Below are 20,920 nucleotides of genomic sequence, written 5' to 3'. Positions count from 1 at the left end.
CAATGAAACCCCCCTAGATTTGTGGATGGCATTAGTACTATGGAACACCGACCCCCATAGGTAGGGGCGGCGCCGTCCCCGCACAAGTGCCCAACACTGAAAGAAACACGTCGGAACAACCAATAATAATGTTAAACAGCGCATATCACAGCAACCCGTAATAGCAAAGCATGACTCACCGTGGACATCAACTGGTGTCCTCAAGAAATTACGCCCCCCACAAGGGCCAGCTGGGGACCCGTGCCCAACCTCCCGCCCCTCCAGACAGACAACTGGGGCCCGGAATGGTACCGAGTCCCCCCCTCAAAGGGTATGGTTGGGGCGGGGGTAGTACCCCCACACCAGGAGCCTCACACAGAATGAAACAAAACATGGCAGGCTGCACAACACCTAAGGAGGAAAACTGGATGTTAATGTCGGAGCCGGAAGGGGCACAGGCGTAACGTCATTGCAGATCAGGAGAAAGGCAATAGAAGGTAAACAAGGTACAAAACCGGTGCAGCCCGGGATAGGCATCAACCCTCATTAGAGGAGGGAATCTGCAGAGATGGGCCGGGTCCTCGTTGGGTGGAGCGCGAGCGCGCCCGTCTGCGTCATTGAGGCAGGACGTCCCTGGGCACGTGACCCTCACCAGTGAACAGTGAAGGTAAATCCAGCCAATCTGGGACAGGTACAGGATCAGTCCCTAGGAAGCCGAATAGAAGGAAGCCGAATAGATCAGGAAGCTGAGTCAGTGAGCGTAGGTGGAAGGATTCCGGGCCTTTACGAATCTGTAAGCTGAAGGGGTGTCCCCAGCGATAGGAAGCTCCAACTTGGCGTACGACATCCAGCAGTGGCCGCACCGATCTGTGCATGGCTAGAGTGAGGCGGGAGAGATCCGGGAGAAGTTGTATGGATGCTCCATCAAAATCAATTGCGCCAAGTTTCCATGCGGCACGGAGGATCTCCTCTTTAATGGCAAAAAAATGCACCCTACAGAGAACATCTCTGACACGGTTAAGATTTCTCATGGCAACGCCCAGGACACGGTGCACCCTGTCTAGCTCGATGGCAGTAGTAGGGGGTTTGCCAAGGGCCTGGTTAAGGATAGCTGTAACTGTAGCATGCAGTTCAGGGCCTTGGGTAGCCTCTGGGATTCCCCTCAGGCATATGTTGTTGCGGTGACTCCTTTTCGCCATCTCCCACCCGCAGATGCAACTGCTGGAGGTGAGAGCAGTGGGCAGTCTGAGCCGTTTCAAGGGTCTCCAGCCTGGTCGCCTGGGTTGATACTGAGGCTGATAAGGCCGTGAGACGTGAGTCTGTGGCGGTGACCCTCTGGCTGAGAGCATTCACCTCCCCCCTCAAAGCCCCCTCCAATCTTGAGGCCCATGTATCAAAGCCTGCCCTAAAGGCAGCAAAAAGATCATGCACCTCAGTAGCTGCAGACTGCTCTGAGTCCAGGAACATGGGTGGCATCGATGGGTCCAGGGTGGCCGAGGACGGGATCTGGGTCCCGGAAGACTGAGGAGGCTGCAGGGGATCCTGTGTTCTCTGCCCTGCTGTGCGTGCAGAGGAGCGGAGGCTAGGGGCTGACGTCAGCGGCTGCAGAGGGTTCGGTTCCGCCTTTCGCGCCAGAGCGATCTTCGGCGCCATATTGCGGCCTACGGTGATGGTAGCTGCGTCCGGGCGCCTGGTAAAAAACGAGGCGATGTCTCGGGTGGATGAGGAGACAGGGGCGCCGGGTGAGTCCTGGTTGTCAAGCATAGAGGGGGAAAAGTCGGAAAGTCAGTGTATGAGAGCCCCGGTGCAGCAGAGCTCACGGCTGCACGTCTTCACACCACCATGGTCGGCCACTCCCCCCACATACTTTTTAAAATTCTATACAGTAGAGATAAGCTTGGGTTCGGTCTGAACTTGACTTCATATGAACCATGAAGAAAGCTGTCCGCACCAACCCAATCAGCTGCAACCATAAACAATGGGGCAGGAAGTTGGTGACATTGTTGATATTTCCACATGGCCAGGTTAGGTCAATGTAATTGGCCAGATATGGTCATGTACCCATATAAGGTCAATGACATCATATGCATCTCACCCCTTTGTTTACAGCAGTGGGGCTGTGAATGCACCAGCCACGGCTAATTGGGCAAGCACTGGCTGTTCCATCTGGGCTTGAGCAAGCTCAAGTCTTGAGCTCATCGTTACTAGAGAGAGAGAGAGAGAGAGAGGAAAATAATCTGTTTGTGGTCTGTGCCTCTTTTGAGGAGGTCTTCCCTCAGCCAGGACAGGAAGTGTTGGAGATCTCTCCAGTAAGGACACAGACTACAAACACTTTTTCTCAGTAAAACGGGGAAGGATTAGATCCTCTGTCAGTGACAACTGCTCTGATCATTGGCTGGAACTAGAATTTAAAACATCACTGGAAAAGGTTATTTTTTTTCTATTTTTTTTTGAACCATCAAATCATATCTAATATTACCAAAAAAATGTTTGACCCCCTCCACCCCCTTCCCCCACAAAAAAGGTAAGTTATAGCCAAATGGCCTGGTCCATAAGTGCTAAACAATTATTTTTCTGTATATCCTGCAACATCAGGAACTCCACTAATATACTACGAGATGTATTATTTTCATCTAAAAAATGCAGATTTTGATGTTTTTTGCTGTTTTGAAAGATGGGTCATCTTTTTGTTGCATGCATGCAGATTCTCTATTGTTAGGAAGTCTTTTTGCTCATGCACCAAGAATGTCCTCCAGTCTGATAAGAGATTGATGTCACTCTGAATTTAACTATAAATATTATTATGCTGATGGCCTCTATGCCAAAAGACAGACTTTATTACAACAGGAACATGTTCCAAATCAAACTCTGCTTCATGTTCTGGGGTATACAAAGCATCACATATGGCTTGCCAATTGGAGCCAACCAAAATCTGGATGGCAGTCTGAAAAGTACAATGGTGAGTGCAAATCTATCTATCTATCTATCTATCTATCTATCTATCTATCTATCTATCTATCTATCTATCTATCTATCTATCTATCTACATCTCTCTCTGTATATGTGTTTGTTTTAGACAGTAAGAAGATGCACTGCGATAGACTGCTTGCGATATTCAGTACTGTATTTTTATATGTTATCCTAAGCAAGTCTATGGGATGGTTTCTAAACAAATAGCATTTAGTTTGCTAAATCATATCCTCACATTGTCTTTTGCTGCATTTAAATGCTGCTGACCTCCTGCAGCCTCAATTCAACCACGTCTTGTCTACGTGTACTACAGCAATATCTGTGTGGCAATTCTCAGGGTGGGTTTCTTGATGGTGACAACAGTTGACCATGACTGCGTAATATTTGTTGAAATGGTAGCATGTAATTTCCATTGGGAATCCATGTGACAGGGCAGGAGCGCAATAAGAAGGACAAAGTGTTGCAACCCTAAAAAAGGAAAAACTGGAACAAGGAACTAATGGCACAATCAATAGGTTTTTATTTCAAAGTGAATCTATATCCTAAACTTTTCTTGGGAGTTAGGGATAGAGAGGAGAAGGATTAGAACCCCTATCAGGTTTTACTGGGCTCCATTCCCTTAATTTTCTGTCTGGCGAAGAGGTTGTTCCCAGGACAGTAAGAGGAAATCTCCCTAATGGAGCCTCAGATAGCATTAAACCTGATATGGATTCTAATGCTTGGCAACTCTATCCAAAACTAAAAAATACACATTTTGACTATAGATTCACATTAATGGCAGCTGTAGATTTAACAATATCGGAAATCCTGTTAACATTATAACGCTTATGAGATTTTAATGATCGGGTGAACGTTCTTTAATGAAGAGACGCATTATGAGAGCTTAATCTCAATAGCAGCAGCAATTTGGAATCCATTGAGTTAGTTGCAGAATGGTATGAGTTTACCCCAAGTTATTTTCATGTTTCTATTGATGTTAGGTGTGTCCACAGACAAAGGTGGAAGGTAGGCAATGCATACCCTATCCAGCTGCCCAGTGCCACCTGGTACTGGATTAACTGAAATATTCAGCTTGGCCAAGCATTCATATTCTGGCCAAGTGAGACAGTGGGGAGAAGGGGGGAGGTGGCACAGACAATTGCCGCCAACATTTCCTATGTGGTGGTTGGATGGAAGTAGGACTGAGATCTAACAGGTCCAATTAACAAGCTTCCTCAGAGTTGTCAGCCGCTGGAGATCCGTAGACATAAGGACATTACAAAATATTCATAAAAATAGTACAATATATCATGTCCATGCATGCCGTATCCAACTTTCCAGTGCCAACTGGTACTGGATTAACGTAAATATTCACCTTGGTCAAGCTTTCATATTCTGGCCAGGTGAGACTCTAGGGGTAAGGGGTAGGGGGGTGTCATAGACAACTGTGCCAGAATTGTCTATGTGATGCTTGGATGGCAATTGGACTGGGATCTAACAGGTCCAATCAGTGAGCTTCCCAAGAGTGGTCAGCCGGTGAACATCCATAGACACGAGGACATCACATGATCTTCCTAAAAATAGTACAATATACCGTGACCATGCATGCTGCATCCAACTAGCCAATGACAACTGGTACTGGATTCTTTGAATATTCACCTTGGTCAATCTTTAATATTCTGGCCAGGTAAGGCAGTGTAGGTAAGGGGTAGGGGGGTGTCAAGGACGATTGCTGTCAGCATTGCCTATGTGGTGGTGGTATGCCAGTAGGACTAGAATCTAACAGAGGTGGTATGCCAGTAGGACTAGAATCTAAGTGAGCTTACCTAGAGTGGTCAGCCGGAGGACATCCATAGACATAAGGGCATCACCTAATCTTCCTGAAGATACCACAATGTACCATTATTTTCTGAACATGTCTAATAGGAGTAAACCTTATATGATAATTAAACGATAAATAAACTTTACCTTCTTCTGTACAGGCCCTTACAACACAAACTGCCACTATTTTACCAATGGATTGGGATTTTGCCTTGCAGAAAGCAAACATGATGGATCTGGGAAGATGTGGAGTTCCTGATGTTGCAGGATATACAGTAATACAAATTAATTTGAAATGGTCCTCCTCCATCATAAGTTACCAGTAAGTATATTTGCAGTTATAGCATAAAGCGGCCCTCTGTGTAATTTTTGTAGTTATCCTATAAATCTATAGAATATATATATAAATGAACTGCATAGCAAGCTAACAGCTACAAGGCACTGGAATGTACACCCACTGTGAGTGTGTATATGTAAAAAAAATGAATAATGAATGAATTATCTATAAATCTCACTTGCAGCATTCTAAGAATGTTTAGTGTCATTCCGTTCCCCCATCTCTACCTAACCCCAATAAGGTACCTTTTAATAGTTATAGGGTGTGCCACTATGATGCCCCTTTCCTGCTATGGAGAGAACTGTACAATGCTAAGCTTCTTCAATTTAATTAGGCGAAAAGCAGCCTACGAAGTGCATTTTCCAATCAGCAGGAATCATTCAATGTTCAGATTTCTCTGACTCAATGAAAGGTGAAATCTGCTTTTGATGCATGCTCTGCTACACTGTATATATTTTCAATTGCACTTTACATGCCCTAAAAAAAAACTTGGCTTGTTCTTAGACCAGTCCCAGGAGCGTCTCTCCCCCTCCACTGCAGCGGTCTAGGAATCCTCAAGTCATCCTGTCCAGTGCAGTGTATAGGACGTGAGGACGCCGAAGGACATACTGTACCATCGTTGCAGTGGAGGAGGAGAAAGGCTGGAGGGAGTGCTGCTGGCCCTGAGGATCGGGTCAGTATAATAAAATTATATTGAATTATTTCTTTCAATAATTATTAATTTCTTCCCTAAGGATCGGTAATCTACAATATCATATTGTTTTTTTGGCATTATATACACCTTAAAATTAGCTCCAATAAGTTTCTGCTGGGGCTCTGCTAAATAACATACAGGAAAGGTTTTTAATCCACTGCAATGCAATTCTTGATTCAATTGCTATGCCAACAGCCTCAACCTCTGTTTGGAAATTAGATCATTCTTTACAACTCTATAGAAAGGAGTTGTGGTGACCAGGCTCATCTCTTATCTTTATCTCCAACTCTTGCTAAAATCTCAAATGCAGTTACTACAGTCCTCTACCCCAACATGTTATCACCTGTGACTACATTTTGCTTGAAAATGCCTTAAATAAATCTTTTTCTTTCATTGAAATGGTTTATTCTGTGATGTCATTGCTGAGTACCAACCACACCCTCATCACATAAACTTATATTTCAGAGGGGGAAGGTTAAGACCAGGTCTGTTACTAGGAGCTGATTACTGAGTAAACTGGGTCCAACTCTGATGCAGAATGCACTGCATAGTCATATAATCACCATGAATGGCTGCTGTAATAGGGCACTGGAGGTAGTAGTATGAAAATGGAGGTCGTTAGTAAATGTTATCTGACTACATATCTATTCCTGTGGCTTAAATTTGGATTTAAGGAAAACTGAAAGGGATACACGGAGGCGATGTCACAACTTGTTTCTCCCACCCTTTCTATTGAGAGTGAGAGTTGCAGGAGAAGTTCAGGACTTCTCTGCACCCTTCGGCAGGGTGCACTCTGAAGGAAAAAGTTTACTTGTACATCATGGATGTACTTGCCAGGCATCGTTCCTAAGGCAGCAACGTGTAGGTGGCACAGGAGGGTCAATAATTTTCAAGAAATCAACTGCAAACAAACCGATATTCCTGCCCAAGGTGGCAGCCAGTCATTTCTTGTATTTGAGTCTGATTTTAATCTAAGCGAGAGACTTCCTAAATTAACATTTATCTCCTGCACTGTGCAGGATTTTTAACTATACTCCAGATTTACCACCATCAGAAGTAGATAATGCGATACAAAAAGCCTTCAGAGTATGGAGTAAGGTGACTTCACTTAAATTCATCCAGCTTCAGAATGGAATAGCAGACATTATGATATCGTTCGGTGTGAGAGGTAAATTCAGTTCATATAATTTATAACAGACATGGATATATGTACATGAGCTTTTAAAAACTGTATATCTGTCGTGTCATCTAGAACATGGAGATTTCTTTCCTTTCGATGGCCCTTCAGGTGTGCTAGCTCACGCCTTTCCTCCTGGTAACCATATTGGTGGAGACATCCATTTTGATGATGAGGAGACATGGACTGCAGATTTGTCTGGTAGGTGGCTTCATTCTATTTCCGGTTCTTTAGGGTCTGTACTTATTAAAGCTATGATGCTTTCTTGTTGTAGTGCTCTTTATGCTCTTTATGTAAAAGTAGTGACTAGACTTATAAGACTAGCGATGGAGCCCTTTTTCTGACGGGCAGCTAGGCTAATGAAGTTATATAGTTGTGGAGAAAAAAAAAAAAAGATCAATGCAGCCCCAACATATTTGGTGTGAATGGACCCTTAAGCTGAACATACACAACGTTTTTTTCTCATTCAGCCTCACAGAGCTGAGCAAGAAAAAAAAACTCGCTTAATTCCCCAATCCATGCTAAACACCATGGATGGAGGAATCTCCCCCGCCACGCAATTGTATTCTGATAGTGGCGGGTGAACTGCTGTCATAAAACCCAAACAAGCTCTTTTGTCAAAAGTCAATCGAAAAATCAATGTGTCAAACTGGGGGTCCCGAGGGGTCCACGCACTTCACAAATTTCGGTCGAGTCAGCAGGACTTGGACAAAATGTGGGCAGTTTATAGACAGCTCTATGTAGAGTTTAAATAGAACATGATTTCTATTACAGTATGAGTAACAGTATCGTTTTAAAACTTTGCCTTTTCTTTATAGGTTACAATTTGTTTTCTGTGGTTGTACATGAGATTGGTCACTCACTGGGACTTGGACACTCTGGTAATCCTCAGGCTCTTATGTTTCCCTTCTATACCTACTTGAGTTCAGAGGTCTTTATTCTTCCGGATGATGACGTCCTGGGAATACAGGAACTGTATGGTAATCTTTTCCTTTTTTTTTTCCTTTTGTCTTATATATGAGTGATATTTCACTATATTGGTCAATATGTATCTCTATATTATGCAAACTCATTCTAGTGGATGCTATATAGTGGATGCTAACACAGGTACTCTGTACACTTACACTATATTGCCAAAAGTATTAAAACAACCTCCAAATCATTGGATTCAGATGTTCTGTGAAATTTCCTTGCTACTAAAAGGGCTATACACAAAAGGGTGAAGAGTTTGGAGAAGACAGGAGAAGTGAACAATCTAGGCCAAAATAGCTGTTTGGAAAAATTCTCCAATTCAGCTCACTTTCCAGTTGAGTTATGTTGTCCTAGATTGTTCACTTCTCCTGCCTTCTCCAAACTCTTCACCCTTTTGTGAATAACCCTGTAAATATTCCACGGTCAACTGTTAGTGGGATTATAACAAAGTGGAAGCAACTGGGAACAACAGCAACTCCGCCACAAAGTGGTAAGCCACGTAAAATGACAGAGCCGGGTCAGCGCATACTGAAGCGCACAACTGTCTGCAGAGTCAATAGCTACAGACCTCCAAACTTTGTGTGGCCTTCAGATTGGCACAACAACAATGCGTAGAGAGCTTCATGGAATGGGTTTCCATGGCCGAGCAGCTGCATCCAAGCCTTACATCACCAAGTGCAATGCAAAGCGTCAGATGCAAGATGCAATGGTGTAAAGCACGCCGCCACTGGACTCTAGAGAAGTGGATAGATGAAAGTAGGGAAAAGAGGAAAAGCGCACTATCAAGGGATACAAGCTAGCTGGGGGGTGAAATGAACAAAGCATAACAGTGTGCAAGCTCTTTACAGACAGGGAGAGGAACCCCGTGGTAGCAAAAATGAAGACAATATATATATTGAGAGCGCTACTACTGTTTGTAAGCAGTTATAAAATGGATCAGATGGATCAGGAGACAGAGCGGTGATGCCGTTGCGAGCGTGCTCCAACTGAAACAGCGAGGAGGTGGTGAACAGTTGGAAGTGGTGTGTAGGGGGTAGATAGCTACGCGTTTCGAGGCGAAGCCTCTTTGTCAAGCTCGGGTGAAGAAGGAGAGCTCTCCTTCTTCACCCGAGCTTGACAAAGAGGCTTTGCCTAGAAACACAGAAGGAGAGCTCTCCTTCTTCACCCGAGCTTGACAAAAAGGCTTCGCCTCGAAACGCGTAGCTATCTACCCCCTACACACCACTTCCAACTGTTCACCACCTCCTCACTGTTTGAGTCGGAGCACGCTCGCAACGGCATCAGCGCTCTGTCTCCTGATCCATCTGACAAAGAGACAACCGCTGACAGTGTCTTGTTATACAGCATCCAGATACAGAGTGTCCTTGGCCGCAACGGCTCAGCCCGGCCAGCTGAGTCTCCGAGGCGGATAGCTGTTTTCCCACCACAGCGATTGTTCACATAGGTTTTCAGCCTTCCACACTACTGGGCTCTAACTGGCTGTACCTTCCTAGGGGCTCCACCTGACTACCTCCAGTGTTCCCAAGGACTTCTCAAATGTGAGTTTTTTATAACTGCTTACAAACAGTAGTAGCCAGTGGCGACTCTAGGAACAATATATAGGGGGGGCACATAAGATACCACAGTCAAAATGGTCATTGAAGCTGTACGGCAGCGGTCGATTTAATGGGGAATCAGCGGGGGGGGGGGCACATGGGGGGGCAAGGCATAAGCTAGGGGGGGCAATTGCCCCCCTGTAGAGACGCCTATGGTAGTAGCGCTCTCAATATATACATTGTCTGGATAGATGAAAGTTGTCACTCGCACTCGATGATATTAAAGTCAATGCTGTTTATTGACTGACATAACACACATCTCCTTAGCAACATTTAGAGACCATGCAGCCCCGTCCTGTTTGCCTGAGGACGGGGCCGCATGGTCTCGAAACGTTGCTAAGGAGATGTGTGTTATCTCAGTCAATAAACAGCATTGACTTTAATATCATGGAGTGCGAGTAACTACTTTCATCTATCCACATTTTACGGAGGCATACGTTGTCACCACCGCACCCAGTTGGATTTGGGTTTTTGTCTGGTCAGGAGTGCAGTGGGACAGGAGGATTAAGTTTCTAGAGAAGTGGAGATGTGTTCTCTGGAGTGACAAATCACACTTCTCTGTCTGGCAATCCGATGGACGTGTCTGGGTTTGGCGGTTGCTAGTAGAACGGTACTTGCCTGACTGCATTGTGCCAAGTGTAACGTTTGGTGGAGGGGGAAGGTTCAATTGGGCTTTAAATGATCTATCCATGGTAAAATAGTATTGGACCCTACTTCACACCTCCTTCTGTCCTCAGCTTTCTCTTTGTAAGGATCAGTTGGGACCTATCACTGCTGCCATTTCTTTGGTTGATATAGGCTGGCTGTAGATATGGGATGACTGCTGGATGTATGGCCATGATTCAGCAGCAGAAGTGTTTTCATGTCTGCTACATGGAGATACATATCTGTATTATCCGGAGTGGGCATGTTTATTCATTGAGCAGACGTGTCAATTTTAAACTCATTTTGGGGAAAATAGATGACTCATTGTCAAGTACATATGATGAATGGATTGCTGATGATCTAATGCCTATAGGCGAGGGCATCCCTAGCCATTTTGCCTCCTGAGGTGGCAGGGGTTGAGGAGGGGTGCTGGTGGTGCACGCTTTAAGGGTGGAAGTTGGGGGGTGATGGGCTGGAGGCGGGGGGTATGGCTTCTGCATCATGTAGCAACCGGTGATGTCACTGATTACCAGGAGCTGAGTGGGAGGCTGGCCAGAGCATCTGAGGTTAGCTGAGAGCTGGGTGGGGAGATATGTACAGCCCTTACACATCTCCCTACCTGGCTCTTAACAAGCTTGGATGCTCTGGCCGCAAAGGGGGTGGCAGACACATTGTGCAGTAGAGCATGCCTTTCTGCCTGCTGCTCCCCTGCGTGACCCAAAGAGATGCTGCCTGAATCAACAGCCTCAGGCAGCCTTATTAGGGACATCCCTGCCTGTAGGTAAATACTCCAACACCATCAATGTTATAATGGAGCATCAAATGTATTTTGTTTTTCCATAATTATTCTCCAGGCTCCAAACCATCATTGAATATAACCCCAACAATCTGTAGCCAGGAGCTTCCTATGGATGCCATAGCTCACTGGGAAGAAAGTGTGATTACCTTCAAAGACAGGTATGATCTAATACACCTGTAGTAGTAGATAATATTTTTTTAACATATGGGTAACCGATGCCTACAACGAGATGAGAGAATTGATTTGCAAATCTAGTGTATCAACTAACCGCGAACATGTTTAACCAATCTGAACGCATCTGTCCAATTATTGATCATACAGTTGATAAATCACAATTGAATCTCCATAGATTAGACAGATCCTAATACAAATATTCAGGCAAATTAAAATTGACCAAAATTGCCCCAAAATCAACTTTGCTTGATTTGATTGTCATGCAGGTCTACACTCAAAAGGCATAAGAAGACAGTCGGTGATTCAAAGTGTATGTATACTTTTTGTTTTGGATAGAGTAGAGAAGGGTTAAAACTAGGAATGCACAGATACCAATACTAGTATCGGTATCGGTGCCAATGCCGAGTATTTGGGCGAGTATTCTGATGCCTGACCCGATACTTCAGCTTCCGGGATCAGGAAGCCAGGCAGCGAGTCATTACATGCTGCCCGGCTTTCTGATTGGCCGAGAAGCTGGCTCCATGCTCCCTCGTCACAAGTCCTGTTTAGCACTTGTGACGAGGGAGCATGGAGCCGGCTTCCCGGCCAATCAGAAAGCCGGGCAGCATGTAATAACTTGCTGTCCGGCTTCGTGATTGGTCAGGAAGCTGGGCGCTGTGTAATGACATGGTGCCCCCGGCTTTCTGATTGGCTGGGAATCCGGCTCCATGCTTCTCGTCACCTCGTGATGAGGGAGCATGGAGCCGGCTACCCGGCCAATTGGGAACCTGAGTGCTGCGTCATTAGTCGGCGCCCGACTTTCTGGTCAATCAGGAAGCCAGGTGGTGAGTCATTACACACCGTCTGGCTTCCTTAATGGGACTTCCGGTATCGGTATTCGGTATCGGCGAGTACGGGAAAACATATATTGGTACTCGTACTCGATACCGGGAAAACCAGTATCGGCGCATCCCTAGTTAAAACCCCTGTCAGGTCATTTATTTGCTGTCTGTGTCATGAGGCATTGCAAGACTTTGACAGCTACAGACATGACTCCCAGAGGCACAAGCATGATGGGATTTGTAGTTTCACCACAGATGGAGTGATGAGGTTGCCTATCCCTGGTCTAACCCCTCAGCACTTCATCCAGAACAAAAAAAAGTTTTGCCTTCACATGCACTTTAACCCTTTCAGGACCGCCGTATGTGTATATATACGACTTCATCCTGAAGTGGTTATACCAAGATCACGGCTGCTGCTGCCAGCCGCCGAGGCCCTGTCATCTGCATGCGAATGAACACACAGGCGTAGGGCATGCACACGTATGTAAATGAGTATTGTGCCACACATGTTAGGTATCACCACGAACGTCTGAGTGAGAACAATTCTAGGGCCATGATTCACTGTTAACTCTAATGGTTGAGCAATAAAGGCTTTTAAACTGTGGCCTGTGGACAATTTTTAATACCATAGGTTTTTGCCATTGCACAGGGACCCACAGTTTTAATGTTTGACATATTTGGTATCTATTTACTTGCTGTAACCCCATTTTTCATATTTTACCAAAAAATGGGTATTAAATTGTGTTTGTGTGCACTTCATTTCAATGGGGTGTGGCGACGCGCGTGCTCGTGGGGGCGGGGGACTTTTAACATTTTTGTTATTATTATTATTTGATTTATTTTATTTTATTTTCATTTTAAAAACTGTGACCTCCTCCCCAGCTCCCCGCGGACACCAAGGACGCCGGTCCCGGGCCCATAGGAGGGGCAGAGCCCGGGAAGCACAGAAGCGATTTGGCGACAGGTAAGTCGCCAAAATCGCTTCTGTTGTAAAGCCGACAGTCGGCTCTACAAGTTTAAACAGAGTCCCGGCGGCAAAAGTCGCCGGGAGTCTGTTTAAACAGCCCCGATGCTGGCGACGTACACTGTACGTCGTCAGTCACGAAGGGGTTAAATCAATTTTTTTCCCGATTTGATAAACATTTGTGCAAAAATCGTGCAACATAAAAAAAAAATTAAGTTACTTTTTTTTTATTCTACGGGACCTCTGCTTTCAGAAAATATATAATTTTAGTGTATGTGTGTGCAAAAATTAAAAGATTGCTCCCTTACTAAAGTGGTTAATCCAGTGGTAACTACTAAAAGAAAGCATCTGATAGTTCTGGGTGAACATCAAACAGAAATGAATCCTGTAATAAACCTTTACAATTACAAAATGTAAAGAACACAAAACTGCAGCATATTGATTAATGACTGAGGTTCAGCCATTATACTAATGAATGATAGAGGATTAAGAACACTGTAAATAATCAAAAATATAATACAAGATACCGGTAACTGTTTTTTGTTTTTATCTATTTTTATTGTTTATTTATTTTATTTTAGAACAGTAAGGTATCATCACCCAAACACTCCAGAATCTAAATCATTCCCAACTCATTCTCTTTGGAAAAATGTTCCAGATACCATAGATGCAGCTTATAACTACCGAGGAAATGAAACTCTTTATTTATTCAGTGGTAAGTAAAGACAGTATTCAGTGCATATCACTTTACATGTATAATAATACTTTTAGTAGCTAAACATAACATTTTCATACTTGTGTATACATCAGACCAAAAGGAGGGACAACTGAGGAGGAAAGAGAGACAGGGATTTGGTTCCAACAGAAGGACAGGCCCTCAAAATGAGGGACATTTGGGAGGTATAAGAAAAAAGGTGTCTCAAAGTCCATTTCCACCTCTGTAAGTGATTTGCATTTATTCTAGGGATGAAGAGGTGCAGTGATGATGTATACATGTCACATTTTCATGACTCACATTGCAGGCTTTCTTCATTTTTTTGAGGGTTTTATTAGACCTGAAGCCTAAAAAAAAAAAATAATCAAAATTTTCTCCACAGGAAATTCAGTCACACTAGGGTGTCATACTGTAATCAGCTGCCCCCTCCCTGCCATATATTGTAATGTGATCAGTAAACACTAGCTCTGCCTTTACACACAATACACTGTCGGGGGGAGATATACCTACATTTCTTGCACAGCACAGAGGCAGAAACTTCCATGCGGATATGAAGAGGAAAGCTTACACAAAATGTAAGTTTCTGTGCTCATATACATCAGCTGCATATGCCTGCCTCATGTACATTTGGTGTACATTGCTGGGATATGTTTTTTAAGAATACCTCTGCAAAGGTGGAAATGGGCTTGAATGCTGGTACTGACATCTGGTGCTCCATTTATAAATCTCTGGTATGGCCTTACTGTGGCCATAACACTGCCTAAATAAATAACACACCAGACATTTATAAAGCACAGCTTTAAAATTTGTAATTTACAAATGTGTACTTTCTTTGGTAGTGCCCAGTCACGTGACCTGTCAAAGTCATGTGACTAGCCCCCCTGCAGCATTAGGAGATAGGGACATTCACTCTGCTATAAATAGACCTCATAGAGTTTGACCATCCCATATTGAAGTGAGGCTGTCTAATCAGAGGAACCCTTTGTGAGACAATGTGTGTGGATTGTTAGTAATTATATTGTGAAACCAGATGGGAACCAATCAAATTTCAGTTAACCTAATGATCTGACTGTACATCATTGCTGCTCTTTGAACATTGCTAATTCACATATAGCTTTTGACCCTTTTATTACTAGTACTTGAATGTCCACTAATTGTAAAGGTTTACATCTAGGAAGGAAGTTCTGGGCTGTCATTGGATCGACCTCGCTCAGTGAAGGTCCCAGAGATATTGATGAATTTGGCATGCCAACATATGTGCAGAAGATAGACGCTGCTTTCCATGATACAGAGAAAGGAAGAACTTTTTTCTTTGCTGAAGATCTGTGCTGGAGGTATGCAGCTAGCAAATGCATGGCAAATATTTATTTTCACAAAATTTTTATTCATTTTTAACAATCAAGCAACAAAGGTACATAGAAAACCATGAAGCTGACGCAGCAATGTACAAACAGAAAATATCCCCAATATACAGGCTTATGGGGGGATGCAAGATAGGCACTATTGGGTGAACAGTTGGGCTTGAGAGTGGCCAATAATGGCCACCGTCATCTAAGAGACAACCAGTCGAAGTGGTCCAGAGAACCTTTCTTATCTAGTTTTCAAAAAGGGGGGGGGGAAAGGGAAAAGGAAAGCCCCAATTCACAAGCAGGACAAGCCCCAGAGAATCAGGTCAGGAAGTATGTAGTGAATGGATACTAAAACAGGAAAAATGGGAAAGGATAGAGAGGGGAGATAGGGTTAAGGGGAAAGTAGAAGAAAGGGCATAAAAGAGGGGCAAAGGTTTCTGTATATATTCTGTCTTTAACAGTATTTATCAGTCCAAACACAAACGTGAGAAATATGTCACCAACAGGACTGAGCAAATCTGCTTTGGTCCAGTTCATGAACAGTTTTGCGCATCTTTCTTGAAGTTTGAGAACCTTGTGGGAAGCCCCATTAAAGTCTATGGGGGATGAATCTTGTTATTCAGTTCTGGCCATTTGTAAGGCGAATAAGTAAGCTATTGATAAGCAAAAGGCATGGAGGGCCAGGCACTACTTCGGAAAACATGTACCAATGCCAAAAAAAAACCTCCCTACACACAATTGTCAGCTTACAGCCTACCAGCTCCCACACACACTAATATGGCTTCTGTGATCCCACACTTTTGGAGCAAGCAGGTTGGGTATCCATTTCTTTAAATGATTGGCTCATATGACTCAACTAACCAGGAAAAAAGCTAGGATGTTCCTTATTTCTGGTAACAAACTTGCAAACATTTTGGGCAAATGTTTGCGATTTGTGAACTTTGCAAATGCTGGGTATTCGTCACAATCTCAAACTTCATCCCAGGTCCCCATCTCAATATATACTTTTTCACAGGCCCATATGGTCCAAGCACCCTAAAAACAGTAGATCTCTTTGGAAAGCTACTAAATAAGCAGCTACAGCCGAAATGTTATATACATTTAGATCTGCACATCGCAACATTACATTTAGTGAAGTCCAATCCCTTTTGCTTTGTTAATTCAATACTTGGTATTTGATGGCACTTGGAAAGGTGCTCTCAAATAAAAATGAGACATACACAGACTGACGGCAGAATAAACTGTTGAAGCACAAAGCCAGTGCTTTAAACTTCATGGTTGGCCTTGTCTCCAATGTCCTGTTCCAGGTAGTTCTTAAGTGAGGTGCTTTTCGAGCAAGGACACAGGCACCCATATCTCCTGGAAGATGCATTATATTGTAATATGCTGTGTCTTGCACAGGTTAGTTTAATGTGTTTTTGGGAATAGAGCAGAAGAATTTATGGTGCTGCTCATCTCTGATCCATTTTTTTTTAAAGACAAAAAGGAGAGAACCAAACCTTCAAAGACCAATGCCCAACTGCAACCAAGATTTGTATTTTTCAGTTCTGGACAGGTCAAGAAGGGTTAGAAGGAAGGGCCGGCTTCTTATTCCTGTCTGAACACACATTCCTTCTGTCACTGGCACAGGAAGTTGAGCAAAACTATCTAACAGGGATACAGACATATTTTTATGTAGCCAGGGAAATATGTGTAGATTAGTTTGTACATGAGTGCTGGATGTAACCTGATCTTCTATGAACGTTTGCAGCAATGAGTACATATTAAAGTGTTGGGCAATATCTCAGGTTAGCATACCGGCAATGAAAAACTGGCAGGGTTATGACCTTAAAGTGACACTAGACTCAGAAGTTAAATCTTAAAAATGCATTCAAGTACCCTAACAAAAATGTTTCTTATTTATGTATCACTCGGCTGTAGATCCTCAAATCATCTCTGAATTGGTGCTGACACTGTCCTTCCTTCTGGAGGGGGGCTACTTTTGTTCCCCATGGTCCCTGTATGTGTGTTGTAAACTAGCCACTACTCCAAGCTCGCTCCTGTGATGGACTACAATCGTAACACAAATTAGTAAACTAACCATGAGATTGTAGTCCATCACAGGAGCGAGCTTGGAGTAGTGACTAGTTTACAACACACATACAGGGACCATGGGGAACAAAAGTAGCCCCCCTCCAGAAGGAAGGACAGTGTCAGCACCAATTCAGAGATGATTTGAGGATCTACAGCCGAGTGATACACAAATAAGATACATTTATGTTAATAGTTAAGGTACTTGAATGTATTTTTAAGATTTAACTCCTGAGTTTATTTTCACTTTAAGTGATAACCAGGACAGAAAGTGAAATGGAATCTCACTCACGAGGTCACATACATAAGTAAAAAAGCCTCCAGAACTCCAGAAAAAGAAAAAGTCTGGGCTGGTGCTTTATTTTAAAATGCAGGACATATTTGTTTGTATTTAAATATTTTATTTCTGCTTATTTAGTTATGATGAAGATACAAAGCAGCTGGACAGTGGATTCCCTATACCCCTGGAGTCACAATTTCCTGGCATTGGGAGTAAAATAGATGCAGCCGATATGCATGATAATGGTAAGCTGGCCAATAAATAAAGATTTTACATATGTATCGTTTACAAAGATCTGACCATAAAATCTGCATGGGTTTGTTGGACATGCCATTCCAAAACCATGGGAATTATTATGAGGTTTCCCGCCACCCCCCTTCCTTTGTGGTTATAACAGCCTCCACGCTTCTGGTAAGGCTTTCCACAAGATTTTGGTGTGTCTGTGGGATTTTGTGCCATTCATTCAGCCAAAAGAGCAGTTATGAGGTCAGGTGCTGATGTTGGACAAGGAAACCTGGGCAGCAGTCAGCATTCCAATTCATTTCATTCATTTTCACCTTTGCATTCTCTATTATAGTTTTACAAATGTCTTTCAACTGTGTCCCCATATTTTACTGACTTCAGCCTCAGACTTACAACCTATACCTTTCTTCTCCCATTCAGGCTTCATCTATTTTTACTATGAAACAACACGGATTGAATACGACCCTAGCCGAAATCTCGTCACAAATATCTCCAAAATACTCCCATGTTAATGTAAGAAATGTTATGTATACATATACTATTTATATTCAAACATACATGTTCATAATAAACCTGTTCAGGATTTTTAAAGCCTGTATTAAAATCATTCTTAATATTTGTAGTCATGTGTTATCTTTATTATTAAGTATTTTTTAAGCATTATCGTTAATCATACAAAAAAAAATGTTGTGTAACATAATCATTTTTAATAAAAATGAGTTAGAAGGTCCTATGGAATACTGTGTAGTATTATATTAATAATAAACATGAATGTGACAGTCATCAAACATTCACTACTGGTGAATCTTCCAAGTGAATGTGTTTTGACACGAGTTAAACACCCTTCCTGTCCAGGGCATTTTTCAGTATTTAGCGCTACCGTATATTGGCTGACATTTATTTCGGCATACAATTCCGTACTAAAATGAATTTTATACTATTTTTTGGGGACAGATAGAGCTTTCATTTGTTGGTATTTAATCACCACTGGAGTTTTTATTTTTTACTATATAAAGAAAAAAAGTACCATAAACGTACAATTTTTCCCCCCCCCCTACATTATAAACATTTATTATTACCCAATTTTTTGGTAAAATATAAAAGACGGGGTCACTTCGGGTAAATAGACACCAAACATGTTTGGTCTTAAAATTGCGCACGCCCGTGAAATCGCAATAAACTACCATACCCAAAATTGTCCATAGGCGACACCTTAAAAGCTTTTACCGCTCATCAATTTAGTTTTAACAGTGATTGATGGCCCTAGAATTATTGCTCAAGCTCCGATGTTCCAGTTGATATGTAACATGTGCGCACCCGACACATATTTAAGTCTATATGTGTGTGTGTGTATATGTTGGGCCATGTCAAGGTGTATCCTGCTGCACTCCTTACCGGGTTCAAATGAAAAACCTGTACAGTTCAGGTGGGTGCTTAGGAATGACCACAGATGGCACCGTGAAATAGCACAAAGTTCAGAAATGTCACCAGCACTCCAATTCAAACGTGAAAGAGATCCATTTAATGACACAAACTTGTTATACAATGAAAGCACTTTTGAGGCCTCACTTGGTCCCCTTCATCAGGCTCAGAATGTCGTCATTCTGAGCCTGATGAAGGGGACCCTGTGAGGCCATGAAAGCGCTTACATTGTATGACAAGTTTGTGTCATTAAATGGATCTCTTTCACGTTTGAATTGGAGTGCTGGTGACATTTCTGAACTTTATATGTGGGGGCAGGGAACTTTTTTTGTGTTTTTTTTAATGGCTTACATTTTTAAAACTTTTTTACACATAACTTTATTGCATAACTTTGTTGCTATCACAAAAGCGGCTAAGAAGCCCCCTATGTGATAGCACTTATACAGTAACAGGTTCTCTTTATGGAGACATAACAATAAGACCCCTAATGTCATCTAGGGACCCCCAAAGAAACTGATGAAGCAGAGATCTGCTTCAACAGCTTATCTCTGGTTACAGAAGCCAGAGAAATGACAGCTGAAGCTGGAAGTGATGTAATAAACATCACTTCCACATTCAGAGATCGGAGGGGAGATCAGCAAGAGGATGTGTGCTTTTCTCCCTCCAATCTCAATACAGAGAACTGCCGTGACGGTCCCAGGCCCGCACGGGGCACAGCGGAGCCCGGGATAGGCGGAGGGAGGAGGGGGCACACACTTGCCCCCAACTTACAAGTGCTTGGGGCTCCATAGCTGCCCGAATGCTGTATAAATTGCAGTCAGTTTCCTGCTTTTGCGCGAGATTCCACTTTTAAAATGCCCACCCGCATTCAAGAAGCCAACTAAATGGTCGGACGGGAAGTGGTTAATAGTAAATGATTCACTACCAGTGAATGTTTGATATCTCCCCCAAGAAGCCCCAGCCAGCAGTAAAATCTGACAGAGGTTCTAACAATTCTCTTCACGCGCCAAAACTGAAAAAAAAAAGTTTTTGGGCTAGAGATGTTTTCTAATTCAGGACTTCCTTCTCACATTTAAGCTGGCCATACACGGCTTGAATTCTGGAAATGACCCAGCAACCAGTTTAAAAGACTGGCATTGCCGAGTCATTTCCGGAGAGTTCCCAGGCATGGAAATAAGCGATCTCACAAGAGGCTGATATAGTGTTCTAAAGGTGTGTAAAAAAAGGAATTTTGTAAAATATTACTAGTATATTCTGAGGAAATATGTACAGAGAGTGTGCAATGTACTGTGTACCTACTTTCACATCTGACCCCAAATCTCATGTGAGTGAGAATATAAAGAATTAATTTATCTTATGTGTAAACCGCTTTGCGACAGGATAAACATACCGCGATCACCCACTGCTTACTTATTTGGGAAAATTATATGTTTTCCTCCCTCTACCATCACTATTCAGTGTTACAGACATAGGAAGACCGGATAGAGACACAGAAAGCTGCCAGATTTCATTGCTGGTATGCTAACCTAAGATATTGGCCAACACTATAAAATGTCCCCATTGATGTTCATAGAAGATCAGGTTACATCTGACACTCATGTACTAACTGATCTACACACATTTCCCTGGCCCCACAGAAACCTCACATACTTGTCACAAATAACACGTTATCACACGCAGGTAAGGGGTAATATGGCCTTTGTGATGTGAATGTGAGTCATTTTATTATAGACAGCTGCCAGAGCAACTCTCTGGCATGTATAACTATCATTAACATGTATAAATATACTATATAGTTGAGTTGATATAAATGAACTGATAATAATAATAATAATAATAAATACCAGTGTGTGTGTGTATGTATGTATGTATGTGTGTATATACAGTGTATATATATATATATATATATATATA

At 42.8% G+C, this 20,920-nt stretch overlaps 1 protein-coding gene across 1 annotated transcript; it reads left to right on the top strand.

The window, feature by feature from the left end:
- Positions 1-1,648: 1,648 nt before the first annotated feature.
- Positions 1,649-15,600, top strand: LOC108795959 (collagenase 3-like). The gene is made up of 8 exons (XM_018567322.1): positions 1,649-1,721; positions 2,188-2,288; positions 4,911-5,071; positions 6,800-6,948; positions 7,033-7,158; positions 7,776-7,937; positions 14,817-14,976; positions 15,453-15,600. The coding sequence occupies exons 1-8, from the start codon at positions 1,649-1,651 to the stop codon at positions 15,598-15,600; spliced, it is 1,080 nt and encodes a 359-aa protein (XP_018422824.1).
- The last annotated feature ends 5,320 nt before the right edge of the window (positions 15,601-20,920 follow it).

The sequence above is a fragment of the Nanorana parkeri genome, unplaced genomic scaffold (genome assembly GCF_000935625.1).
Source record: "Nanorana parkeri isolate BGI_ZX_2015 unplaced genomic scaffold, ASM93562v1 scaffold1029, whole genome shotgun sequence".
NCBI classification, from domain to species: domain Eukaryota; kingdom Metazoa; phylum Chordata; class Amphibia; order Anura; family Dicroglossidae; genus Nanorana; species Nanorana parkeri.
This window is presented reverse-complemented; position numbering and strand designations above follow the sequence as displayed.